Source organism: Macaca fascicularis, chromosome 2 (genome assembly GCF_037993035.2).
Source record: "Macaca fascicularis isolate 582-1 chromosome 2, T2T-MFA8v1.1".
In the NCBI taxonomy this organism is placed as follows: Eukaryota; Metazoa; Chordata; class Mammalia; order Primates; family Cercopithecidae; genus Macaca; species Macaca fascicularis.
In genome coordinates this window covers 121,267,574-121,295,236 of record NC_088376.1, presented here as the reverse complement: position 1 = coordinate 121,295,236, position 27,663 = coordinate 121,267,574, and the positions used below count along the sequence as shown (strand labels likewise).

The following is a 27,663-nucleotide window of genomic DNA, read 5'->3' as shown; positions in this document are numbered from 1 at the left end:
GCAGCACCTGCACCTAGTTGGATTCAGTTAAATTTGGCTCTTAGAATTGTGCTTCCAGAATCCAGGCATTTTTTAAAAGGTCCAATTTCATTCCATGGATGTGCTAATTAGATAATGGGGTTCATCTCTTAATCTGTTCATGTGACTCTTCTTTAAGTCCTCAAGGGCAGTTTGTATATGCAGAAACCACTATTTAGAGGTTTATTTTATTTTTTCAAGTTAATACTCAAATTGTTAAAGCTGGAAATTAAAAAAAAATTTACTTGACTTTCTTTATTCTACACATTAGCTTGTTTTTAATGCTAGGAACGAAGAACTTTTCTAGGACTCTGATGGAATGATTACTATCTTAGAAAATGCCATGCCTCTGTAAATATATATACCTACTATGTACCTGCAAAAATTAAAAATAAAAAACTTTGTTAACAGAAAAAAAAGAAAATGCCATGCTTTTAAGGTCAGCTTACAAAGATTCTCATTCTTTTTATAAATCCAGCTAGGATTTCCAGACAAAATACAAGTTGTCCAATTAAATACAAACTACCCCAAATTCAAATCTACCTACTGTTCTATGACTTTATTTATTAAATCTGCCAACCCTAAACCCAACAAACCTGAATAATTACTTATAAGGGGTTTGTGGCCGACTAATAAACATTTTAAACTTTATTTAATATGCCGTATTTTCTTTTAAAATTTCTTCAATTGTCTGAACTAACAAAAAAGCTACCTTTAAAAAATACTAAATGATTTGAATTCTAATAAAGCAAACAAACAAAACACTGACGATAACCCAAAGTGTTTATAAATGTTCCAGAACTGTATTCAGACAAAGGTTTCAACGTAAAGTCATGAATCTGAATCAAACCCTAGCAAGTGCACATTTTATAAGAGAGTTACAAGATTTTCTATATAGTTGGCCAAGCAGCTCTCATTAAGTCCATAAAATATCACATATTCCATCTTGAAACACACAAAAACATTATACCATGGCTCTGAGTCTCTTAAACATTTCTACACTTAATTCTGAATCTTTTTCTGGTTGGAAGATGCCTATTCACTAAGAAAGACAATTAACCATTCCCTAGAACTCCTTATTTATTTATTTATTTATTTATTTATTTACTTTTTGAGATGGAATCTCACTCTGTCGCCCAGGCTGGAGTGCAGCAGTGTGATCTTGGCTCACTGCAACTTCTGCCTCACAAGTTCAAGCCATTCTCCTGCCTCAGCCTCCCAAGTAGCTGGGATTACAGGCACCCACCACCATGCCCAGCTAATTTGTGTATTTTTAGTAGAGATAGGGTTTTACCATGTTGGCCAGGCTGGCCTTGAACTCCTGACCTCAAGTGATCCACCCACCTCAGCCTCCCAAAGTGCTGGGGCTACAAGAGTGAGCCATTGCATCTGGCCCAGAGCCACTTTTTCCAGAGATTCAACCAGGCCTGAGGTCTTAGGTTGCAGACAACAGGGAGATTGATTGCAGCACGAACTCAGGAAACCATTTCCTTCCATGTACTATTTGGGGTTATCTTATAGAATTCCTGCCATGCTTGGCCAGGATGCTGCCTGGATGTATGTTGGAGATAGATGTACAATTTTCCCTGTGGCTGTGGCCCCAGACCCATCCCCTTAAGAGGGGTTGGTCCGCAGATCCCGATGCTGGCTTGGAGTTATTCTTATTCCCTACCCTTTTCACAGAATTGTCTTTACCAAAATCCATTAATGTATCTTGATTGGATTTTGCATTTTTTTTTTCTTTATAGACCTTCATAGTTTCCTGCCCAAATCTCTAAATGTCATTTTGCTTGAGTTGATATCCTACAGTTCTTACAAGACCTTTCTCTCCCAGGGTCACACAACTCTCGTCAATATTAAATTAATATCAGCTTGAGTCACGGGTCTTTCCATGGGTTTCATGGGTTATTTGCTCACAGAGTCCAGGGACATTTTCCTCATCCATTCCATCAGATCCCCAGTTGCTTTCTCTGGCAACACACTGCTAGTATTTGTACAGTAAAACAGTCTAAAAAATTAAGTAATTCAAACTACCCTTACACCACCAGGGCAATTAGAGTCACAGTCTGGGTGTGTCTGAGGACACCAGGCCGCCAAATCCCAGTGATTTAGAGAAAACCCAGCAGAATTTCCCATGCCTCCTGCCTCATTGTCACCCAGCAGAAGGTTCCGTCACCCCAGGTGCCCTCTAGGGTGGACCACTTCCGAGTTCATCCACTGTCAGGAAAAGGCACATGGCATGCAACCGCAGGACCGATGACTAGATGTCAGAGCTGGCTCCCGGTTGGGATATGAGTGACTTTGTGGAGGATGGCGCCTAAATGAGGCATGCCAATTTCCGCACCCGGGTGACGAATATAGGGGCTCCTAAAAGGCTAGCCCAATGTATCTGTATTTCCTTGGGGATTAAACCCCATGATCTTCAGTTCCTCAGAGAACTGAAAGTTGCAACGAGAAATCCAGTAATTCCTGTTATCTGCAGGCTTTATAAGTCAGTGGAGCCTACGGAGGTGGCCAGAATCCGGCACTGCAAGCGCTGCTGTCTTCTCACGGAGTCTTGAAGCCAGAGCAGCGCCAGGATGTCACAGGAGCTGGCCCCACTGCTGCTTCTCCTCCTCTCCATCCACAGTGCCCTGGCCCTGAGGATCTGCTCCTTCAACGTCAGGTCCTTTGGGGAAAGCAAGCAGGAAGACCAGAATGCAATGGATGTCATTGTGAAGGTGAGTCCCTTTCCTGGGAGGAGGATCCCAGACACCCCTCACACCCTCTCTCCTGTCTTCAGACTTTAAGAGACTCAACGTACTTAAAGTTGGCCCTTAGGGGGAATGTAGAAGCTGGCTTGGAACAATAACCACTTCAACTCTCTGTGCCTCCTGCCATCATCTTAAAACAGGGGCTCTCTCCAGGATCGCTGAGGGGACTATAGGAGTTGGTAAATAGAAAGCTCTTAACGTAGTATCTGGCTCATTATACGTTCCACATAAGGGTTGGCTATTATGATTTTTATTGCTATTTATTGAATGCCTGTATCAGGCACTATAAGCACATGGTTTCATTTCATCATCTTTATGAAGAGGGACTATTACTCCCCATGCAGAGGTGATGAACAAAGAAAGATGAAGTAATCTTATACAGCTACTCCTTTCCACCAGCAAAGCCCAGCTCCTTTCTCTCTCTTTTCTTTTCTCTTCTTTCTTTCTTTCTTTCGTTCTTTCTTTCTTTCGTTCTTTATTTTTCTTTCTTTCTTTTTCTTTTCTTTCTTCTTCCTTTCTTTTTCTTTCTCTTTCTTTCTTTCTTTCCCTTCCTTGCTTTTTTCCTTCCTTCCTTCTCTCTCATCCTCACCATCCCTCCCTCTCTTTCCTTTCTTCCTTCTTCGCCTCCTTCCTTCCTCTTTCCCCCTCCTCTACTCCCCCGTTCCTTCCACCTTCACTTAGGCTTTCCTTGGGTGATATATCCAGTGTCTGGGGACACTGCTCGCTTTCTCTGGAGTCAGTTGACTCCGTTTATCTTACAGGGTAATTTATTTTTGATGCTGGCAACTTAACCCTTTCCCAGGACTCTGGAAAGGTACTTATTACCTTAGGAAACCTGAGGCACCATGGTGTGGTAGGGGGGCCAGGAGCCCTGGGTTCAGATCCCACCTACCAGACTTGTGAGCTTCAGGAGGCCCTGCACCTCCCTGAACCACCAGCTATTCTCAGCAAAACGGCGACCACGCCCAAATACCACCTGTAGCGCTGGCTAGGGAAGAGAACTCAGGGTGCCTGAGGCGCCCAGCAGAGCCTGCAACAAGGCGGGTATTCATGAGCTAGAGCCGCTGCTGTTGCTCTCATTGGGAAGGAGGATTGGAGTGAGGACTGGCAGGCTCTGTTCTTACTTGGATGAGCCTCTCAGACCTGGGTGGCCCTGTCCTTTGGGAGGTACACAAGGCCTTCTAGATGGTGTTGTTTAGCCAGGATAGCAATGCCAAGCCTGTGGGAACCATGACAAGATTGTTCAGTGGGAAGCCCTGACATGTAAGGAAATGATTTTCCCCACTTCACACACGGCCTGTGGAACCTGGATAGCCACTGAATTCCCATCTCCTTCCTCACTGATGCAACCCGGCTGTCTTTTTGTTCCTTAGTGAGTCCATCATGGGGGCTTGAACTCTGCATCTCCCCTGAGCAGCTCTGTCCTGCAGGGCGTGTCCGAAGTCCTTGTCAAGGCTGCATCACCCTCCCCATCCTACCAACAGGCCATCCCCAAAACACTGCAAGAGCCACCCAACAGCACACTCACAGTCACCCGAGAATGCCAGGCACTCAAAATAGGATTATCTCTAGCGCCCATTGACTAAGCACCTCCTATAGGCCAGGAATTCTATATTCAGATTTAATACTGTGACTTAGGTGGTGTCGCCCCCATTTCATAACTGAGTAAATGGAGGCTGAGAGTGGCCCCTTATCTAGATTTCCATAGCCAGTAAGGGGAAGAGTTGGGGTCAAACACACCCCTGCAGCCCAGCCATAGAAGCTGAGATGCCTTCTCCACTCTTCCGTCCGGATTTATCGCTTCAGAGACTCAGCAGCATCATGCTGCCGTCACCCTGACCTGCACTGGGGAGGCTGGAGAGTGAGGGAGGCCTGCCTTCTCCATCTTGGGTTGGCCCCCGCATATCATGGGCAGCTGTCCAGATGCCAACCCCTCCCTGGCTGAGTGTCCCCTGTTTGTGCGTTTTCCAGGGTGTCCTTAAAGAACAGAGCTTGTTCATCCAGCAAATGCTCAGTGAAGCTAGACCTTGTATTAGACACACCAGGGCACTGAGGATGTAGCAGTGGCTGTGGGAGGCATCGCCTCCCTCTTCACAGAGCTTACAGCAGAGGGCAATGGTTATTTCAGGAGTGCATGCTATGTGCCAAGCCCTTAATGTGCAGTATCTAATTCAGCCGCACAGCCACTCTGATTATTGTGCCCATTTTGCAGAGGAGGCAATGGAACTCAGAGGTGAAGTGAGTTGCCCAAATAGCTGTGGAGCATATAAGTGGCAGAGGGAGGGCTGGAGCCCAGGCTCTTCCCACCATGCTGAGCTGCTCCCTCTTTAGAGGCATGACATAGTGTTTCACAAGCCACCCTCTGGCCCAGATCTTTCTTTCTTTCTTTTCTTTTCTTCTCTTTCTTTTTAATTTTCTTTCTTTCTTTCTTTCTTTCTTTCTTTCTTTCTTTCTTTCTTTCTTTCTTTCTTTCTTTCTTTCTTTCTTTCTTTCTTTCTTTCTTTCTTCCTTCCTTCCTTCCTTCCTTCCTTCCTTCCTTCCTTCCTTTCCTTCTCTCTCTCTCTTTCTCATTCCTTCCTTCCATCCATCCTTCCTTCCTTCCTCCCTTCCTTCCTCTCTTTCCCTCTTCCTCTCTTCCTTCCTTTTTTTTTTTTTGGACAGGTTCTTGCTCTGTTGCCCAGACTGGAGTGCAGTGGTGCAACCACAGCTCACTACAGCCTTGACCCCCTGGGCTCAAACAATTCTTCCATCTCAGCCTCCTGAGTAGCTGCAACTACAGGTGCACACCACCATGCTGGCTAATTAAAAAAAAATTGTAGAGATGGGGTCTCGCTATGTTACCCAGGCTGGTCTCAAAGTCCTGAGCTCAATATCCTCCTGCCTCAGCCTGCCAAAGCACTGGGCTTACAGGCATGAGCCACCATGCCCGGCCTGTCCCGGATATTTCAAGACCCCTCCAGACCATCTCTTCCCCTCTCCCCAGGCCCACTTATAGTACACGTTGCTTGGATTCTGTCAACACTAGGCATGCACAACCCAGAAATTCCTCTTCCCCTCCTGTGAACAGAGTCAGGAATTTGCCCTTAGGGAGATATCAGTGTTTCAGGTCTCGGCTCTGGAAGGTTTCCTCCCTGGGACTCTCATCCTGGGAGCCTCCTCTTGAGAAGATGGAGCCAGGGAAAGTATATTTTTCCTGGTCTGAAATTTGAGCAGGGAGAACATGTGTCAAGAGGGATTAGAAAATGGAGTATTTGGCCGGGCATGGTGGCTCATGCCTGTAATCCCAACACTTTAGGAGGCCGAGGAGGATGGATCACCTGAGGTCAGGAGTTCGAGACCAGCCTGACCAGCATGGAAAAAACGCTGTCTCTACCAAAAATACAAAAATTAGCTGGGCGTGGTGGTGCAGGCTCCTGTAGTATCAGCTACTCAGGAACCTGAGGCAGGAAAATTGCTTGAACTCAGGAGGCGGAGATTGCAGTGAACTGAGATAGCACCACCGTACTCCAGCCTGGCCACAAAGCAAGACTCCATCTCAAAAATAAATAAATAAACACATATAGTGGTCAAGAAGGTGCTCTGTAGTGTAGATAACCTGTTGTCCTGTATTCACTCTGTGTTCAAATTATTAAACCTCATGGAGCCTCAGAGTACCCAACTACACTAGCATTGAGGACCAGCATCAAAGAGTTATCATGAAACTGATTAATTGCCGGACGCAGTGGCTCACGGCTGTAATCTCAGCACTTTGGGAGGCCAAGGCGGACAGATCACCTGAGGTCAGGAGTTCGAGACCAGCCTGACCAACACGGTGAAACCCTGTCTCTACTAAAATACAAAAATTAGCTGGGCATAATGGCAGGTGCCTGTAATCCCAGCTACTCAGGAGGCTGAAGCAGGAGATTCACTTGAATCCAGGAGGCGGAGGTTGAACCCAGTGAGCCGAGATTGTGCCACTGTGCTCCAGCCTGAGTGACAAGAGTGAGACTCTGTGACTCTGTCTCAAAAAAAAAAAAAAAAAAAATTGATGAGTCAATGATAAGAGGTAACTCTTATGAAACCCTTCCTATGTGCCAGGCACTGTATTAAGCATGTTATATAAGACAACTCGTTTAACTTATATTAAATAAGTTAGTTAGAAATGCACCTGTCATGTCCTGATAAATTTTGGCCATTACCTCCCACAATTTCTTCCCCATCGAGCAGTTTTCTTTTTTAAATAAGACTTCCATTTTAATTATAAAGGTCTAATTTTTAAATTATATTCTGTATAAATTAAATAATGATTTTTAAAATGAAAATAGTCATTAAAGATGATTTTTAAAATACAGAAACCTTTAAAGAAGAAAGGAAATCATTTATTACCCTGCCACTTGAAGGTAATTGTTGTTGGCATTTGGGTAATTTTCTTACAGGCATATGTAAGTCCGCATGGGTTTCGCAGCAGGGACACCATCCTGTGTCATCAGTTTTGTATTCTGCTTTATATTATATTTCCCGTGATGTTCATATTCTTTTAAAACATGCCTTTAATGCTATATAATGCCTTATCCTGTGTTTGCAACCTAATTCATTGAATGATTTTCTGTTTGGCAATACCTAGGTTGTTTCCAATTTTTTGTTGCAATACATCTTTCTCTCTGATCTGTACAGGTAATACTGATTTGTTTCATGCCTCCTACATGGCTGGCACTATTCTAAGTACCCACTTAATCCTCTAGCAACCCCATGAGGGATTGATATTTTCATCCCAATTTATACATGAGGAACCTGAGGTGCAGAGAAATTGTGGATATTTCCTTACAACGAGAGACATTCTTTTTTTTTCTTTTTTTGAGTTGGAGTCTCACTCTGTCACCCAGGCTGGAGTGCAGTGGTGTGATCTTGGCTCACTGCAACCTCTGTCCCTCGGGTTCAAGTGATTCTCCCACCTCAGCCTCCTCAGTAGCTGGAATTACAGGCACACGTCACCACGCCAGGCTGATTTTTGTATTTTTAGTAGAGACAGGGTTTCGGCATATTGGCCAGGCTGGTCTCAAGCTCCTGACCTCAGGTGATCTGCCTGCCTTGGCCTCCCAAAGTGTTGGGATTACAGGCTTCAGCCACCTGCACCCCAAAGGAAGACATTCTTCAAAGTGGAAAAATTGGGTCAAAGGGCATACATATTTGAAAATGCCTTCCAGAAAGGTGTGGCAGTCACAGTGACTAAATCAGCAGACTGGCTTGGCCAGTGGCTTCCAGCTCCCAGGAGAGCCCTGCGTGGCTGAAGCCATGGAGTTCAAGCTGTCCATGGAAGGCTCCAGCCTTAGGACATTGTTCTCCTCGTCAGTCACTACACGGGTGGACCTCCCACCTGGGGCAACCTCCTAAAGGCTGAACCCCCAGTCACAGAGGCACCCAGACAGGTAAGTGCTGGTGTCTCTCCCCACTGGGTCCTTCTAAAGATGGAACTGGAACATGTGCTCTGGAAAGACAGGACCACTGGCATAACCCTCCTACTTTATGTCTTTGGTGGCTGTGTAAGAGGACATAATTAACCTTGGAGACCAGGTGCAGTGGCTTATGCCTGTACTCCTTGCACTTTGGGAGGCCAGGGTGGAAGGATCACTTGAGGACAGGAGATTGAGGCTGCAGTAAGTCATGATCACACAGCTGCACTCCAGCCTGGGTGACAGAACAAGACCCTGTCTCAAAAAAAGATATTAACCTTGGGGATGCCTTGTCCTTGACCAACAAATCCTGTGTCATTGAGCCCACCAGGATCCCATACACAGAAAGGCCCCTGTGGGCTTGGTCACAGGAAGGGCTGTGGGCTTGGTCTGCACCCTGGCCTCTAGGTGGTTGCTCACCTTGAAGGAGCCTCTCCTATATTCTTTTCTCTCTGAGTGCCTTCTCAGCTTTCAGGGACCATTCAAATGTCACCTCCACTGTGGAGCCCTTCCAAATCCTCCGAATAGAAGCGATTCATTACTCCTCAACACTTCCACAGCTTGTGACTTTTATGTAGCGCAGGTTTTTGTTTTGGTTTGATTTTGGTCTCACATCATAGCTAGCTGTTTCCATTTGTCTGTCTTGCTGGACTGAGTCTTCCAGAGCAGTGACTGGTTTTTCTTTTCTTTTTTTTTTTTTTGAGATGGAGTCTTGCTCTGTCGCCAGGCTGGAGTGCAGTGGCGTGATTTCGGCTCACTGCAACCTCTGTCTCCCAGGTTCCAGAGATTCTCCTGCTTCAGCCTCCTGAGTAGCTGGGATTACAGGCACATGCCACCATGACCGACTAATTTTTGTATTTTTAGTAGAGACGGGGTTTCACCATGTTAGCCAGGCTGAACTCGAACTCCTGACCTCAGGCAATCTGCCCGCCTCATCCTTCCAAAGTGCTGGGATTACAGGTGTGAGCCACCGTGCCCAGCCAGGACTGTGTTTTAACAGTTCAGCATGGTGGACTTTGTAGTCACGTGGACTTGAGTTCAAATCCTGGCTCTACAACCTATACTGGCTGTATGACTTTAAGCTAGTCACTCAACCACTCTGAGCTTGGTTTCTGCCTATGTTTAATGGACTAAAAAGCATAGTTATCCCATAGGGTTATTGTAAGACTTGGAGTAGGTTTGCAGTAAATGTCAGCTTTTATAGTTATTATCATTATACCTCTTAATTTCTAATCCAGTCTGTTACCTTTGCTGACTAAGGGCTTAATATTTATTATTATTATTATAATTATTCAAGCAAAGCCAAGAGGCAGGATATTGTGGGGAGGTCATGAGCAAGGGGCTCTGGGCTTGAATGGTATAGGTTCAAATTCTGCCTCCACCACTTTCTAGTAGGGTTACTGGGAGTGTAATTTACTCAACTTTCTCTGAGCCTCACGCTCATCTTAAAAATGTATATAACAAAAGCACCAACCTACCTCAGGGAGTCCTTCATTTAGTTCAGAGTAGAAATTATTTTAATAAGCACTCAATGCAATGCTTAAAAACAGTAAGTGTCCAATAAAAGGTTTTATTTATCTGTGGTAAATGACCTCAACCCCTGGGGATTCTCTTTCTTGCAGGTCATCAAACGCTGTGACATTATGCTCCTGATGGAAATCAAGGATAGCAACAACAGGATCTGCCCCGTACTGATGGAGAAGCTGAACGGGTAACATGGGGAAGGGTGGGCCCGCTAGGGCTCAAGGTCAAGTGCAAGGGCATCTGAAAGCTCCAGGGATCTGAAAGTAATGTGAGATCCCACACTTGACCACCAGTTCACATAGCCTGTGCTGCCCAGGATTCCAACTCCCTTAGCCACGGTCCTGAGAACTTTCTTTTTTTTTTTTTTTTTTTTTTTTTTGAGACGGAGTCTCGCTCTGTCGCCCAGGCTGGAGTGCATGGAGTGCAGTGGCATGATCTCGGCTCACTGCAAGCTCCGCCTCCCGGGTTCATGCCATTCTCCTGCCTCAGCCTCCCGAGTAGCTGGGACTATAGGCGCTCGCCACTACGCCCGGCTAATTTTTTGTATTCTTTAGTAGAGACGGGGTTTCACTGTGTTAGCCAGGATGGTCTCGATCTCCTGACCTCGTAATCCGCCCGCCTTGGCCTCCCAAAGTGCTGGGATTATAGGCGTGAGCCACCGCACCCGGCCTGAGAACTTTCAACCAGCTGATTTTACTGTGATAAAACAGAATAGGGGAAATAGATGAGGGGTCTGGACACAGAAAGAAATGAAAAAAGCAGATGAGGCTGAGCTAAAAAGTATGGTTATGAAGAAAATGTTAGAAAAAAGAAAAGATTAAAAACCAACAGTAGAAGAAAGATCAATAAAATTACGATATGCTCACACACTGGAATATTATGCAGCTGTTAAAAGTCACGCTGGTGGCCAGGTGTGGTGGCATGTGCCTACAGTCTTACCTACCTGGGAGGCTGAGGTGGAAGGCTCACTTAAGCCCATGAGGATTAGGCTACCATGAACCATGATCACCCCACTGCACTCCAGCCTGGGCCACAAAGCAAGACTGTTTCTTTAAAAAAAAAAAAAAAAAAAAAAATTCATGCTTGCTACAGAATAAGTTAGAGCTAAATATTCCAGCATGGAATAATGGCTGCAATGTATTGAAAAAAAGCAAGTTGAGAATTGCAGGTAAAATAGCCCTTTTGAGTCGTCATGTTACATGAATAAGGGTGTGTTTGTGTTTCCATGTGCATAGAAGATGAAAGATTGGAAGGATGCTCTCCAAACTATTAATAGTGGTTACTTCTGGGGGGTGTGATCAGAGAGCTGTGGTGAAAGGCGTTAGTGAAGGAATGAGGGGCACTTGCTTTTTATTTTAGTACTTTTTAAATTTGAGACTCTGTCGCCCAGGCTGGAGTGCAGCAGCAAGATCTTGGCTCACTGCAACCCTTGCCTTCTGGGTTCGAGCGATTCTCCTGCCTCAGCCTCCCAAGTAGCTGGATTTACAGTCATGCACCACTATGCCTGGCTAACTTTTGTATTTTTAGTGGAGTTGGGGTTTTGCTATGTTGCCCAGGCTGGCCTCAAACTCCTGACCTCAAGTGATCTGCCTGTCTCAGCCTCCCAAAATGCTGGGATTACAGGCGTGAGCCACTGCACCTGGCCATCTCAGCATGAAACACTTAATAGGGACTTTTGAACAAAAGCCATGTCTGGGTCTTGGGCAGGGGCGAGATGAGATGGTAGATCCCGGTGCCATCATCCCGTAATCTCCGGGCTTATCCATCATAGGGAAGGAATGTGTAGGACAACTGTAGGGACAGGCAAGAATCCATGTCAATCTGCCTAAGGGCTTCCCTTATAGTGAGGGAAATGAGTGAGGGACCTGCCTGAGTCACTCAGCCAGGAAGTGGCCACGCCTACCGCTGAACTTGCATCACATCTGATCTAATCTCATAGCCAGTGCTCTATTCTTTGTCATCTCAGCCTTCCTTGGAGTGGTCCCAGTCAGGTTTGTGGGAGACTGAGGGGACAGGTTTGTGGGGGACTGAGGGGTCAGGTGGGCTCCAGGCATCTCCAGCACAGTCCATCTGGGGCAAGTCTTTTCACCACCATTGGTCTTGGCACTCCCCAACCTGTCTAGACTGTCATGGACTCCAGGCAGAGCCAAGCGTGTTTGTCCCTTTATCCCCCACAAGCCAGGATAGGCCTTAGTCACTTTGCAACTGAGTCACCACAAGCAGTTTGGTAACTCAGGACTTGGCAGGCTATGTTCAAAATAGGGCCAACCTCCTCAAAGTGGAAGCCCAGCAGAACCTACTGTTCACACTCCTGGGGCCCCAGGGGCCAGGTCTGCCTTAGAATAATGCATCTGAAGTTCCAGGAATTTCTGTAAGATTGGCCCCTAAATACCCCTTCTGCTTTTTTTCCAACTGAACCTAAGAATATGCTGCAGCTTCAGACAAGCCCTAGATCTTTTTGTGAGCAGACAATGTGAAACTGTGTTAGGCTTTGCCCAGAGTGGAGTTATCAGTAGGTTTGGCAAACACACAGAGAGTCCGGTTTCCCTGGTGCAGGTGAGGGGCAAGGTCAATGGGACTTCATGGCTGTATCCCCAGCACCCAGGATACAAACAACAGTGAAGTGAAATCATGTTCCCAAGGCTTGTGAGAAAATGCCTGGGGGCTTTCAGAGGAGAGAATATTCTCGCTTATCATAAATGCTCAGGAGTGGTTCGTGGACACGGACAGGTGGCTTGATGACGTTTATTCCACCAGAAAGCATAAGCTGCAGCTGCAGCCATGGGCATGAGTGGGGTCAGGGGCTGATTCTGGCCCAGATCGTCTTCTAGGGTCTCAGTGGCCTCCTACAGGTACAGGCCAAAGCATGCGGGTTTTGGGGTGAGTTGGATCTAGGTTCATATCCCAACTTGGCCTTGCAAACCATAAAAAGGGGATAACGATAATACCCTTCTCATAAGGCAAGAAATAATGGCTGTAAAGATCCTGGCAGATGCCACATTCCAGCCAATCAATGGTAGCCCTTCTTACTGGACTCAAAGGTTATGATGAACAGTGGCCCTTCCACACATTGGGTGTATGGGGGCAGATTGGAAAGAGAGGAACATGTACAGTAGGGGAATGTTTATTCTTTAAGATGCGGTGTGAAATCTTTCTTTTCTAGAAATTCAAGGAGAGGCATAACGTACAACTACGTGATTAGCTCTCGGCTTGGAAGAAACACATATAAAGAACAATATGCCTTTCTCTACAAGTAAGTATCATCTATGCTCCCTAGAACATGGCCACTAACAAATCGTGAATTGAATCAAAATGCATGTCTTCTCTGCAAAACCAAATTTGGATCTCTAACCAATTCTCAGTGTTGATCGAAATAACTGCTGTCAAAACTGGGGGCTTATGCAAAGTATTAACTCTTCAAGCTGAAAACACAAGGGGTCTCCTAACACCTCATTTGTTGGTTGGCTCCATGGTTGCCAGGCCAGGAGTTCTTTACTCCTCATAGTCAAGTCCTGGCCCAAGGCTGGAAAGCTGAGGTGCTCAGCCCAGCTGATTCCCGAACTTCATATTCTTTTCCTCTTCCTGCTAGTAATTTCTTAAGTCTGAACATTAACCTGTGGGTGCCACAGATAACTAGTATGGCTCATATCTTCAGCCCCCAGATTCTCAACAGCTCCCTGGCTGTTGAGAAGAGTTGACTCAGCCTTGCTCTCAGGAAAATGACCCCATGCTTGAGCCTGCTCTGGAGTCTAAGAAAGCCAAGGGAACCTACATCTCTACTTTATGAAAGTAGTAAGAAAAGGGCTGACTTAGCTGGGAGGATTTCCTTTTCTTTCTTTTAGGGAAAAGCTGGTATCTGTGAAGAGGAGCTATCACTACCATGACTATCAGGATGGAGACGTAGATGTGTTTTCCAGGGAGCCCTTTGTGGTCTGGTTCCAGTCGCCCCACACTGGTGAGACTCGCAGGCCTCTCTCTCGGGGACCTCCCCAACGGCCCATGAATGGGCAGCAGCCTGGAGCATGAGCTCAGGTTTATGCAGCCCATTAGGGAGGCATTACGCTGGATGTGACAGTGCATTGCTTCTAATACCTCAGTGTAGACGATGCAGTTCGGTGTGATGGCACCAGGCTTGCTTCTCAGAATGCTGAGACTCAAGACTTCCCCAGCCTGGAACACACTTTCTGGAAGCAATGGTAGCTCCCCTCTCTCTGAAGAGTTTAGGCGCATGGAAATTGTTTTCTGCAATTCCTTGGTTTCTGTCAAGTACAACCCTTCCTTCCTTTTAAAAAATCCCAGCTGGGCACAGTGGCTCACGGCTGTAATCCCAGCACTTTGGGAGGCTGAGGCAGGTGGATCACCTGAGGTCAGGAGTTCGAGACCAGCCTGGCCAACATGGTGAAACCCTGTCTATACTAAAAATGCAAAAATTAGCTGGGTGTGGTGGTACGTACCTGTAATCCCAGCTACTCGGGAGGCTGAGGCAGGAGAATTGCTTGAACCAGGGAGGCAGAGGTTGCAGTGAGCCAAGATCGTACCACTGCACTCCAGTCTGGGTGATAGAGTGAGACTCTGTCTCAAAAAAAACAAAAAACAAAAAAAAACAATTCCTAAGCGATGGCTTAGGTGAACCACTAGCCTAGAGGCTCACTCTCCCTCTGGTCACTGCATTGCAGACTCCTCCACAGACTGCAGCAGGTGAGGAAATCCAAATGGATTGCTCCCTGAACTCTAACAACAGTACTTGTACTGGCCCCTGATTAAGTGCCAGCCTCCTGTAATCCTTGCAATGACTACAAGGTAGGGAGTAGGATTATCTCCACTTTACATTTCAGGAAACTGAGGTTTAAAAAGGCGTGAAGTCACCCAGCTGCTGAAATGGAGAGACCAGGGTTGTAACCCAGGCCACCACCTCAGGAGCTCATGTTCTTTTTTTTTCTGTTTTTCAGACAGGGCCTTGCTCTGTCATCCAGTCTGGAGTGCAGTCCCATGATCTTGGCTCACTGCAACCTCTGCCTCCTGGGCTCAAGCAATCTTCCCACCTCAGCCTTGCAAGCAGCTCAGACTATAGGCACGCACCACCACACTCAGCTAATTTTAAAATTTTTTGTAGAGATGAGGTCTCGCCATGTTGCCTAGGCTGTTCTGAAACCACTGAGCTCAAGCCATCTGCCTGCCTTGGCTTCACAAAATGCTGGGATTACAAGTGTAAGCCACTGTGCCCAATCAGGAGCCCATGTTAACCACTATGCAATGCTCGATGGAGTCAAGAATCAAATACTTTTTCAGTACCTACTATGTGCCAGGCTCTGTTGAGGGCATTGGACCAGACGGAGGCGGTGACATTGGGCTGTGACCTGAAGAAGCCAGCCATACAGAGGGCTGGAGAAAGGGCATTCCAGGTGGAGGGCACAGTGAGCACAAAAGCTCAGAAGTGGGAAGGAGGCTGGAATATTTAGGGGGACCAAAAGAAGGATGGGGGAGTGCAGTGGAGGCCTGAGGAGGAGAGCCAGCGATGAGGGTATGTAGGGCCCTGGATGCAGCCTGCTGGGCTGAGTTCTGGCTCCTGTCTGTGTGACTTGAGCAGTGACCACCCCACCGCCCTTGTCTGTTGAGGTAAGAGTGGGAATCCGGGCTGAGAATAAGGGGAGGTCCCAGGAGGAGGTGCTCAGAAAGTGACAGCTGCTGTTAGCAGGTGGGCCAGGCACGGCTTCCGAGGGTCACGCACATTGCCACACTCAGGCTCTCTCAGTCCTCCAATGGTGGGGGAAGGTTTTCAGACACTTCACAAAAGTCTTTCATGAAGACCACGCTAATTTTTAAATAGTTTTTTGGAACTTTTGTTCTTAATTACAAAAGGAGTATAAACTGACAAGCCTCTATTTTTTTTTTTTTTAGATGGAGTTTCGCTCTTGTTGCCCAGGCTGGAGTGCAGTGGTGTGATCTTGGCTCACCACAACCTCTGCCTCCCAGATTCAAGTGATTCTTCTGCCTCAGTCTCCCGAGTAGCTGGGATTACAGGCATGCACAACCACGTCCGGCTAATTTTGTATTTTCAGTAGAGACGGGTTTTCTCCATGTTGGTTAGGCTGGTCTTGAACTCCTGACCTCAGATGATCTGCCCGCCTTGGCCTCCCAAAGTGTTGGGATTACAGGAGTGAGCCACCACGCCTGGTCAATTTTTCTTAATTAGAAAATTTTCGACTGGGCTTGGTGGCTCATGCCTGTAATCCCAGCACTTTGGGAGACTGAGGTAGCTAGATCACAAGGTCAGGAGTTCGAGACCAGCCTGGCCAACATGGTGAAACCCGTGTCTACTAAAAGTACAAAAAATTACCTGGGTAATTTTTTACAGGTGGTAGTGTGCACCTGTAATCCCAGCTACTCAAGAGGCTGAGACAGGAGAATTGCTTGAACCTGGGAGGTGGAGGTTATGGTGAGCTGAGATCGTGCCACTACACTCCAGCCTGGGTGACAGAGCAAGGCTCCATCTTGAAAACAAAAGAAAAACAAAGAAAAAGAAAATGTTTTTCCTTAGTACAAAAACCAAACAGATTTATTATTTTTGAAAAGCAGAAAATAGGCTGGGCGTGATGGTTCACACCTATAATTCTGGCACTTTGGGAGGCGGAGATGGGTGGATCACCTGAGGTTGGGAGTTTGAGACCAGCCTTACCAACATGAAAAAACCCCGTCTCTACTAAAAAAAAATACAAAACTAGCCAGACTTGGTGGCACATACCTGTAAACCCAGTTACTTGGGAGGCTGAGGCAGGAGAATCACTTGAACCTGGGAGGTGGAGGTTGCAGTGAGCTGAGATTGCGCCATTGTACTCCAGCCTGGGCAACAAGAGCAAAACTCTGTCTCAAAAAGAAAAAAAGAAAAAAAAAAAGAAAACCTTTAAAAAAAAGTAGAAAATACAACCATAAATATATACAATTTTTAGCTGTCAATTTAAAAAAAGAAGAAGAGGGATAAAATACATCAGAAACAAAAGAAAATAGATTTGCCACACACACACAAATGGGAAAATAAAAGCACCCACAATGCCAGCATGGAACACAGTTGTAATAAGTAAAATGTTCATTTAGAAGCAGAATGCTTGTTCCCTGGTACCGCAAAGAAAAATCAACATTCAGATAAAAAGTTTTCTCAGCAAGCCAATTTTACTTTCTGCAGAAAGGGTGCTCCTCGCAGATGGAACAATGGTGAGAGCACACCTGAATAAAGGAGGGAAGCAATTTTTATCCTTTACTCAGCTTGTCCCTGCTACTGTGTCCTGTCTCTATTGGTTGGAGCCAGACCACACAATCTAAGCTAACCTGACTGGCTAATAATTTAAACCTTTCCTAAATAGGTAAAGGCAAGGGAGAACAAAGGAAAAGAGGAAGTTGCTTATGCCAAATAGGGAAGGGGCAAAGGCTGTGAGCTGAACCGTGCCTGCGAGCATGTCCAGCACAAATATCTTGGTTAAGGTACAAGGACATAGAATGTACTACATGCCTGTAAGCATGTCTAACAGCTACACAGGATAGGGCTTAACAAAGAGTTATTAGCACAAAGCAAGGAGGCTTGAAGGAAGTTAGTCTTTAAAAGAAACTATTATTTTTAACACTTATGACTTATTCTTTAACAAGAAAGGAAACTTCGAAGAGGAAACTGTTTTACTTTCTACAACAGTCTACCAGTTTTCTCTTAGCCATGAAGGGCAACTGGGAGAAATGAGTCTTTTGTGTAGTAAAAATAGGCAGCCTAATGATCCCGAGATCATTAAAATCTCAGCCACTGGCCGGACCCTCTGGGAACAGGGGACCCAGACAATGCAGCCTGTGCCTTCTGGAGGGGAGAGCCTGTTTCCGTCCAGCAGTGTTTGTGAGACCTTGACAAGGGAAGTGTGTGACCTCTGCCTCTTTCCTGTTCCTCAGCTGTCAAAGACTTCGTGATTATCCCCCTGCACACCACCCCAGAGACATCCGTTAAAGAGATCGACGAGTTGGTTGACGTCTACATGGACGTGAAACACCGCTGGAAGGCAGAGGTGATGACTGCTGTGTCAGCCGAATTCCCATCTAGCAGGGGCAGGCTCTGGTCCCTGAGTGGGATGAGTACCTCTCCAGGGAGGGGGAGAGGGCAGGGCATGTGCAGGCTACCACCACTTACAGCCTTCTTTAAGGCCTTTCTTCAGCCCTAAGTATCCCTCTTGCTAAATCTGCCTGGGTACCCTGCACGTGGGCTTTGGGAATTCCCACACTTTCCCATTAATAACAGATGCCAACATTTACTGAGTGAATAGCTAGTGCCAGGCACTGTGCTGAGACTTGACATGGACAAGTTTATTTAATCCTCCCAATAATCCCTTGAGGTAGCTACAGTACCTTTCTCATTCTCACTTTGCAATTGAGAAGTGTGAGGCATAGAGCAGTCAGGATTGTTTCAGTTGCAAGGGACAGAATCTTAACATGGCTCATGAAAAGAAGGAGCAATTGATTGGTCTGTGTAACTGAAATGTCCAGGAGTACTTCAGGCATAGCTGGATCCAGGGCTCAGACAAGAGAATCAGGGCTTGATTTGTCTCTTCCTTTCCATCTCCTGGTCACCCTTTCCTCTACGTGGCTCCATTCTCAGGTTGGCCCCACCCATGGGATGGCAAGATGGCCACCAGCAGCCTCCAGACCAACTGATACATTTTCTTTCCCACAATGCAACAAATACTGTGGGACTGAGTCTCGTTGGTTCTGACTGGGTCACGTGTCCATCCCTGAACCAATCGTTGTGATCAGGGTGTTGAGATACTCTGATTGGCTAAATCTGTGTCCACCCCAGTTTCACCCCAAACTCACAGTTTGAGGTGCAGGAGGGATGGGTGGTCTCCCAGAGAAACTTGGAGTGCTGTTTTCACAGAAGGGGGCACACATTTGCCATCCCTATAGGCTCAGTTCTGTCCACTTTTGGAAGAGAGGGATGCACCACTTGTGGCTGTGAGGGTCTGTGAAAGCTCTTGGCAAATATGGAAGTGCACCCAAGAGTTCTTCTTCTGTATTTCTCTTTTCTTCTTTCGGAATGTGACTCCTGTGATCCCCCTTCCTCCTCCTGAGTTCCACTGCTCCAAGTGCAAAATGAATCAAATAGACTGTGAACATAGTCCATCAGAGCTGGGCATGGAAAAGACCAGGGGTGTATTTCATTGCTTATTAATAAATAGGTCAAAAGAAAGATTCTTTCTTTCCAAAAATTATGACATCATTCACTTATTAAACAAGAATGTATTGAGCACCCATTGAGTGTCGGGCTGTGGGGAGGCATCAGTGGCCTAAAAGTGAACAACAGGGGAAACTGCTTCAGTGAAGCAGACTTGGATGTGATTCTTTCTTTTTTTTTTTTCTTGAGATGAAGTCTCACTCTTTTCCCCAGGCTGGAGTGCAATGGTGCAATCTCGGCTCACTGCAACCTCCACCTCCCGAGTTCAAGAGATTCTCCTGCCTCAACCTCCTGAGTAGCTGGGACTAGAGGCACCTGCCATCATGCCCAGCTATTTTTGTATTTTTAGTAGAGACGGGGTTTCACCATGTTGGCCAGGCTGGTCTCGAACGCCTGACCTCAGATGATCCACCTGCCTCGGCCTCCCAAAGTGTTGGGATTACAGGCCTGAGTCACTGCGCCCAGCTGGGATGTGATTCTTGACTTCACCACTTGAACCTCCCAGTCCTGTGGCCTAGAGCAGGTCACTTAATCTCTCAATCCTGTTTCTATAGAGGTTAGTGGGCTCTTCTACCTCCTATTGTTTATTGCTGTGAGGTGTAAATTTAAAGACACCTAGTGCTAGGCCTGGCACATAGTGAATGTTCAGCAAATCATGTCTATGTTAGCAGAAGCTGGTGATCACTGAGGTTAAGAATGACCCTCTGTCCTCAACTGAACCCGTCAATCACGGGGAGAATCGTGATCACTAAGATCAAAATAAAATGTTCTTGAAGAAAACTCTAAAGTCAGCAATGCCCTACCAAACAATAGCACAAACAAGGAAATCTGGCACTTCCTCTGGATTGTGGAATGTTGAAAATTCTGTTCCAAGAGCTGTGCGGGAAAAACTATTTCCAAGATAGAAAGTTTCTGTTGGTGGCCTTGGGTGGGGGTGGACAGCTCACTTGATGGTCCCCTCCCCTGAAGATGCCTCTCACCTCCTCAAGGAACTGAATTTTCACAGAAATAAGTTTCCAACTTCAACACAATAGGAGAGAAAGAGTGATGCCAGGGCTGCCAATACACCACCCAAATTCACTTTTCCTGCTTGAAAACAAAAGGTGTTGATTCATTCGTGTGTTTACACCCTACAGCAGTTTGAGCCAGAGACAAAAGATGTGAGGGATAGATTTACTGAATTTTTTTTTTATTCACACCTGACTCTGCGTGCTGACATGGAATTGTGGTGACTAAGAACAGCAAACATTCTCCTTCCTGTTAAGAACACCTTCACTGGTACGCACTCGCCTGTCATCAACTCATCAAAACTATGACTCAATTTTAAACCACAAAAAGACATTTTTAAAGACCCTGTATTCATTTGCTAGAGCTGCCATAACAAAGTACCATACCAAAGACTTGATAGCTTACACAATAGAACGTGAGTTCATCACCGTTCGGGAGGCTAGAAGTCCCAGATCAAGGTGTGCCAGCGGGGGGTTTCTTTTGAGGGCCTCTCTCCTTGGCTTGTAGATGGCCATCGTCTTCCAGTGTCTTTACATGGTCTTTGCTCCATTTTTCTGTGTCCTAATTTCCCCTTTTTACAAGAACGCCAGTCATACTGGATTAGAGCCCATTTTACCTTAATTCCCTCTTGAAGTTTCTATCTCCAAATACAGTCACCTTCTAAGGTGCTGGGGGTTAGGACTTCAACACAGGAATTTGGCCCGGGTGGGAGCAGGGTAGACACGATTCAGCCCATAACAGACCCTGTTGTTCACTGGGCCTGGGAGGCGGAGTCTTTGCTAGAGACCCACATGAAAGCGTTCTGCAGCAGCATCCACCGGGTGACAATTTCAAATCTTGTCTTTTAGAATTTCATTTTCATGGGTGACTTCAATGCCGGCTGCAGCTACGTCCCCAAGAAGGCCTGGAAGAACATCCGCTTGAGGACCGACCCCAGGTTCGTTTGGCTGATCGGGGACCAAGAGGATACCACGGTGAAGAGGAGCACCAAGTGTGCATATGACAGGTAGGAGGCCCTGCAGGGTGCTGCTGGCTCAGCACAGTGCTTGGTGTGCACTAGGAAAGGCGCAAGGTGGCTGGGCACCGTGGCTCACGCCTGTAGTCCTAGCACGTTGGGAGGCCTCGGTGGGTGGATCGCTTGAGTACAGGAGTTTGAGACCAGCCTGGGAAGCATGACGAAACTCTGTCTTTACAAAAAATACAAAAATTTGCCGGGCATGGTGGCAAACACCCATAGTCTCAGCTACTCAGGAGGCTGAGGTGGGAGGATCTCTTGAGCCCAGAAGGTGGAGGCTGCAGTGAGCCAGGATCACACCACTGCACTCCAGCCTGGGTAACAGAGTGAGACTTAGTCTCAAAAATAACAAATAAAAATAAAAATAAAAAAAGCACACTGCTTGGAGAGCTGAGTCCATTAAATGTCAGGCCCCTCTACTGGGTACCACATGCAGTGTATGAACCTCAGGACCCTATGCGGTGGCCCTGGGCATTGTAGCTTAGCAGAGGTAAGCACTGGCTTCGGTATCAGACAGGCCTGGATTTAAATCCTGACGTTACCACTTCATATGTCTGTGACCAAGAGACAGGCTCTCTGCGTCTTTCATTTCCTCCCCTGTAAAATGGAAATTATCCTAGTGCCTCACTCATGAAGATCTGATGTAGAGTCAATGAAATAGCATGTCAGGCTGCTAGCACAATGCCTGGCATACGGCAAGTGCTCATTACATTAATGGGCTGTTCATTGTTCCATAACAAAGACTTACCACAATTGATTTGCCCAATCCCTATCATTGGGCATTAGGTTATTACCAAGGGTTTGCTGTTATAAATACTGCTAAAATCAATATCCTCTGAACATTTTATGCAAGTACTTGTGATTTCCTCAGGAAACAACCCCCAAAATGAGACCAATTAGTGCAACGGTATTTGTACTTTGAAGCTTCAGGTATATATTCCTAAATGCAAACGCGTACATTTAAGTCCTAGCATTCCCTTGTGCTTTTTAAAGTCCCTTCAGGGATTTTCAAACAGCTTTCATCTTTGCTCCTTCAATGGGCACAGAGTGGGGAGTGCCTGAGGCATGTGAATGTTAGTGATCTTCCATCACAGAGACCACAGGTGGGGAAACCCCTAGAAGTCTGGTCCCAGGTGGTGGCCACAGTTCCCAGAGCTCAGCCTGCCACGAGGAAGTGTGAGATGACCATCTGCATGAGAGCCACCAGGCCACTCGTTTTCACTTCTCAAGTTTCGAGGTCTAGCTTTCATTTCCATCCCATGACCTCCTTTGTTCCTCTTGGAGCTTTTGAGGCTGGTGTTTCCTTTGCATAAGTTTTTACTCTGCAAAGTGGAAACCCAAGATGGGGAGTTACAGGGCACTAAGTGCCCAGATCGTCCCCGCCCCCTATTTTGAAGGACTTCCAGCAAAGCCGGGACGATGGCCACTCACTCACTCACTCACTCGCACATGGCAGTTGTGTGCCCTTGGGTAGGTCAAGTCCCTTCTCCAGGGCCATTCTTCTCCCCTGGCAAATGAGTGGGAAGTGATTGAAAATGATACAGAAGAATCAGAAGGCAACATGGCCACGGTAGATCAGGAGGAGGTAGAACAGGTTAGAAAAAGATGTTTACTAAAAGGATCCTGATTTTATACACATGTATCCCAAAGGATGGTGGGATTACATGTGACATTTTAACAATTCATTTTTTATTTTGATGCTCTGAATTTTGTTTCTCATAACCACATGTAGAACTCTTCTGGCTTTTTTTTTTTTTTTTTTTTTTTTTTTGAGACAGCGTCCCGCTCTGTTGCCCAGGCTGGAGTGCAGTGGCACAATCTTGGCTCACTGCAACCTCCGCCTCTTGGGTTCAAGCGATTTTCCTGCCTCAGCCTCCCAAGTAGCTGGGATTACAGGCATATACCACCATGCCTGGCTTTTTCTTTCTTTCTTTTTTTTGTTTGTACTTTTAGTAGAGATGGGGTTTCGCCATGTTGGCCAGGCTGGTCTTGAACTCCTGACCTCAGGTGATCCACCTGCCTTGGCCTCCCAAAGTGCTTGGATTACAGGTGTGAGCCACCATGCCCGGCCTCTCGTGGCTTTTAAAAAGTCATAGGCCAGGTGCAGTGGCGTATGCTGTAATCCCAGCTACTTCTGGAGGCTAAGGCAGGAGGATCACTTGAGTCCAGGAGTTCAAGGCTTTAGAGCAATGTGATCACATGCCTGTGAATAGCCACTGCACTCCAGCCTGGGCAACATAGTGAGACCTGTCTCAATACAATAAAATAAAAAGTGAAATTAAATAAAATAAACTGAGAAAATAAAAAGCCATAAAAATGATGTTTTAAAAATGGAGTTAGACAATATGGTCTCAATTCCAGTCTTTGTTCCGTGTTCACATATTTATCAAACACCTCTCAAGTGCTGAGTGCTGGGAGATCATGCAAAGATGCCCAGGATCTGGCCGATGCCCTGGACCAGCCTCAGAAAACTTCACATGAACACTGGCCTGGTCCTGCACATCCCTGGAAGAAGTCAGAAATAGAGGAGCCTTAAACATCTCTTTCTTTACTTTCTGAATCTTAAAGAAAGCTTTCACAAATCTCTAATTTGATGTGAAGAATTTACATTTGGGTTGAATTAAAAGCCATAGCCCGGGTGCAGTGGCTTACACCTGTAATCCCAGCACTTTGGGAGGTTGAGGTGGGTGGATCACCTAAGGTCAGGAGTTCAAGACCAGCCTGGCCAAAAAGACTAAACCCCGTCTCTACTAAAAAATACAAAAATAAGCCAGGCATGGTGGCACACACCTATAATCTCAGCTACTTGGGAAGCTGAGGCAGAAGAATCGCTCGAACCTGGAAGGCAGAGGTTACAGTGAGCTGAGATGGCGCCACTGCACTCCAACCTGGGCAACAGAACAAGACTCTGCCTCAAAAAAAAAAAAAAAAAGTTAGTTGGGGTGGTGATGTTAGCAAATGCAGATACCAAAACTGTCGATTAGAATGGGGAAGGCCCAGTGGGCCCTCATGAAATGGCAGTTTGACTCACCTCGCCATTCCTCAGTAAATCACTCAGGACCACGAAGACTACAACTGCATCACCCAGCTTGGGATATGTTAGTTTGTTTCCAAAACTCGTTTGACTACCTCATTCTTACTTTTTGTCATTACTGCAAAGCACATATGCTGTGATTTTTCTCTATATTTTTCATTAAATCCCTTAATTTCTTATTGAAATAAATTTTTATTTTTTTATTTTTATTTTTTTTATTTTTATTTATTTTTTTTTTTTTGAGACGGAGTCTGGCTCTGTTGCCCGGGCTGGAGTGCAGTGGCCGGATCTTAGCTCACTGCAAGCTCCGCCTCCCGGGTTTATGCCATTCTCCTGTCTCAGCCTCCCAAGTACCTGGGACTACAGGCGCCGCCACCTCGCCCGGCTAGTTTTTTGTATTTTTAGTAGAGACAGGGTTTCACCGTGTTAGCCAGGATGGTCTCGATCTCCTGACCTCGTGATCCGCCCGTCTCGGCCTCCCAAAATGCTGGGATTACAGGCTTGAGCCACCGCGCCCGGCCGAAATAAATTTTTAAAAGAAATTTCATGGCTGGGCGCGGTGGCTCACACCGGTAATCCCAGCACTTTGGAGGCCAAGGTGGGCGGATCATGAGGTCAGGAGATCGAGACCATCCTGGCTAATATGGTGAAACCTCGTCTCTACTAAAAATACAAAAAATTAGCCGGGTGTGTTGGCAGGCGCCCAGCTACTCAGGAGGCTGAGGCAGGAGAATGGCGTGAACCCGGGAGGCAGAGCTTGCAGTGAGCTGAGATCGTGCCACTGCACTCCAGCCTGGGTGACAGAGCAAGACTCCATCTAAAAAAAAAAAAAAAGAGAAAGAAAGAAATTTGATACTAGCAAGAGTAGGAAAGCAGCAGCATTTGCCATAAATTGAAGGTAGTGTGAGAATTAAGTCCAGTGAAAGTCATGCATGCATTGTTAAATTCTGCCTTAATTCTCTTGCCTGCAGAATGCTCAGAAATGGCAGCCTACTCTCTGTCAACATGGGACTGAGGGAGGTGTTAAAGACAAACCAGCACCTCCCTGAGAATTTCTCCATAATCAAATCAGGGAAAGTGAAAATAATTGAAAAGAGAACAGCGTTCTCAGTACACAAGTCATTGTTGTGTGGGATAGTGTGCATATGTCATATAAAACCTCCTACTCCACCAGGGACATTGCCCACACTGGAAGATAGTGTCCTGGTGTCCACAGAACCATAGCAGGGACTGATCCTATTTCACAGTTGTAGGCACTGTCCTTTAGGGTCACAGGCTAAAACCAGGTCTGGACTTTGAGTGCCACATGAAAGGGCCAGGCTGCTCAGTCAATTCCAAACAGCAAACACAGACTTTGGTTTGATCTCAGCAATCACAGGTTGGATTAACACAACTGTTTTTCCTCCCCTTGTTCCAGGATTGTGCTTAGAGGACAAGAAATCGTCAGTTCTGTTGTTCCCAAGTCAAACAGTGTTTTTGACTTCCAGAAAGCTTACAAGCTGACTGAAGAGGAGGTAAGGCTGCCATCTTGTCTTTCTATGCCATTGTCCTAGAAAGATGAGTTAGCCTGGGCAACATGACGAGACCCCATCTCTACAAAAAATTCAAAAAAATTAGCTGGGCATGGTGGTGCATGCCTGTGGTCCCAGGCTGAGGCGGGAGGATCACCTGAGTCCAGGAAGCAGAGGTTGCAGTGAGCTGAGATCGCACCACTACACTCCAGGCTGGGCAACTGAGTGAGATCCTGTCTCAAAAAAAAAAAAAAAAGAAGAAAAAGATGGGTTGATGTCACCCTTTGAGGTCACTGCTGAAGACGGAAGACACAATATTGGGCACTAGACCTTGAGTTTCAATGCCTATGATTTTGTGATTTGAGGCCCTGCCAAAATTTCTCGATCCAGCTGGTCTTGGAATAACACTTACCAGTGTGTGCTCTGTGGGGTGACTTTGGGCATTTCATCTCCCCTTCCTGGTCCTGAATTTGCTCATCGCTAAAATGAAAGCATCTCCCAGGCATCTCCTGATTTCCATATCTACCTCCCCTTTCTCCTTACAGGCCCTGGATGTCAGCGACCACTTTCCAGTTGAATTTAAACTACAGTCTTCAAGGGCCTTCACCAACAGCAAAAAATCTGTCACTGTAAGGAAGAAAACAAAGAGCAAACGCTCCTAGATCCAAGGGTGTCATCTTATTAACCATTTCTTGCCTCTAAATAAAATGTCTTTAACAGATACATGAACTGCTCCCTGCACTTAGAAAACAAGACTGATCCAACTGCTTTCATTTTTTGACCTGAATTTATTCTGACTTGAGCCAAATTTTTAAGAGAATCTTTTATATCTCTTTTGGCCTCATACCTCCCCTGAATTGTCCAAAAGGGAACCAGGGGCATTTGTAGCCCAAAATGATGGTCTTCATGCCCTGAGCCAGAGCCCCATCCTCTGTCACTGGGCCTGCTCAGCCCTGTCATGCGATAGGCTGCAGGGGGAGGAAGAGCGTCGGCTTTCAGTTCTCCTGAGGGGTCCTGTTCCACGGGCAATGACCAGAAACACCAAGGCCCCAGCTGCCCCTGTGATTTGGGCAATTAACTGTTTTAAGAATCTGCCCCCTCCTGTGTGAGGTCAGGCCACCATCACGTCTCACAGGGTGAAGGATAAAGGCCACTCCCGCCTGGTTTCTCTGCCTTCGAATTGTCCTCCTCCAACTCAGTCAGCCCAGGAAGCACCAGTGTCATCCTCTGAAATACTAATCTGACCACAGCCCACCCTCAGTCCCACCCCGTGCCCATAAATCCTTCAGTGGCTCCCATCACCATCGGAGAGAGCTCAGTCTTGGCCACCATGAAGGTCTCTGTTATCTGGTATATTGCGCCAGCCCCACCTTCTGCCAGGGTCGCACCCTGAACCCCTGCTCCAGGAGGATGTCCTCCGCCCTGCACCCCCATGCTGTCCCTCCCTGGGGGCCTTGGCTCTGCCCCCACATGCCCTGCCCTATCCCAGAGCCCGGGTCAAGTGCCCCCAACCCCCATGTACGCCCTACCTCTATTGCAACATCCACCACATTGTATTTGTCACCAGGGCCAGTGTTGGGGGTCTTTGGGGCCCCAGTGTGACAAACACCTAGTGGACTGGCTGGGACTCAAGGATTTTGTTATCTTTCTGCAATCAAGGAGGTTCATTGGAGTCCAACAACACAGCACCATTTAGCCTGTATGCCTATTTTTGTTTGTTTTGCTTTGTTTTCCCTGATGTTTCTTTGTTCAAGTCATACATGAACAAGGCTAAATGTGCAGGCAGTACCGAAGAATAAGCAGGGAAAAGGGCGCTTCCCCCGCGCCCTGACCCCATCCCCGAGTTTCCTGTCTCAGAAACAGCCCCTCTTCCCCGCTTATGTGTTTTTCCAGAGAGACTGCACAGAAATGAGCACCATATGTAACCTTAAAAATACAAAATACAGCACACCATATGCACGGTTCCACTCCTCGCTTTTTCCCTTTCATATATTGGGGATGATGTGACTTTTGATGTAGGAGAAAAAGACCTTAAGTCTGACGCTTGAAATTATGTAACATCTGACTGGGGAAATAAAATCAAGAGGGCCCTGATTAAGCAGGGGAAGCCATCTTCCTCAAATGTCCAATTAACCTCATTGGACAAAGGTCTCACGAATTGGTGAGGGGGAG

At 46.5% G+C, this 27,663-nt stretch overlaps 1 protein-coding gene across 1 annotated transcript; it reads left to right on the top strand.

Annotated features, from left to right (window-relative positions):
* The first annotated feature begins 2,534 nt into the window (after positions 1-2,534).
* DNASE1L3 (deoxyribonuclease 1L3) lies at positions 2,535-26,212 on the top strand. Its single transcript, XM_005547475.3, has 8 exons — positions 2,535-2,738; positions 9,823-9,911; positions 12,888-12,977; positions 13,567-13,679; positions 17,651-17,763; positions 20,780-20,937; positions 25,398-25,494; positions 26,037-26,212. Exons 1-8 carry the CDS (start codon positions 2,598-2,600, stop codon positions 26,151-26,153), a joined length of 918 nt encoding a protein of 305 aa, XP_005547532.1. The 5' UTR covers positions 2,535-2,597; the 3' UTR covers positions 26,154-26,212.
* The last annotated feature ends 1,451 nt before the right edge of the window (positions 26,213-27,663 follow it).

Bases quoted from the DNA above. Each gene is read 5' to 3' on its own strand.
- DNASE1L3 (XM_005547475.3), top strand. From the start codon at position 2,598: ATGTCACAGGAGCTGGCCCCACTGCTGCTTCTCCTCCTCTCCATCCAC. The intron at 9,912-12,887 runs GTAACATGGGGA...TTTCTTTTCTAG, and splicing joins CTGATGGAGAAGCTGAACGG to AAATTCAAGGAGAGGCATAA. The intron at 25,495-26,036 runs GTAAGGCTGCCA...TTCTCCTTACAG, and splicing joins ACAAGCTGACTGAAGAGGAG to GCCCTGGATGTCAGCGACCA.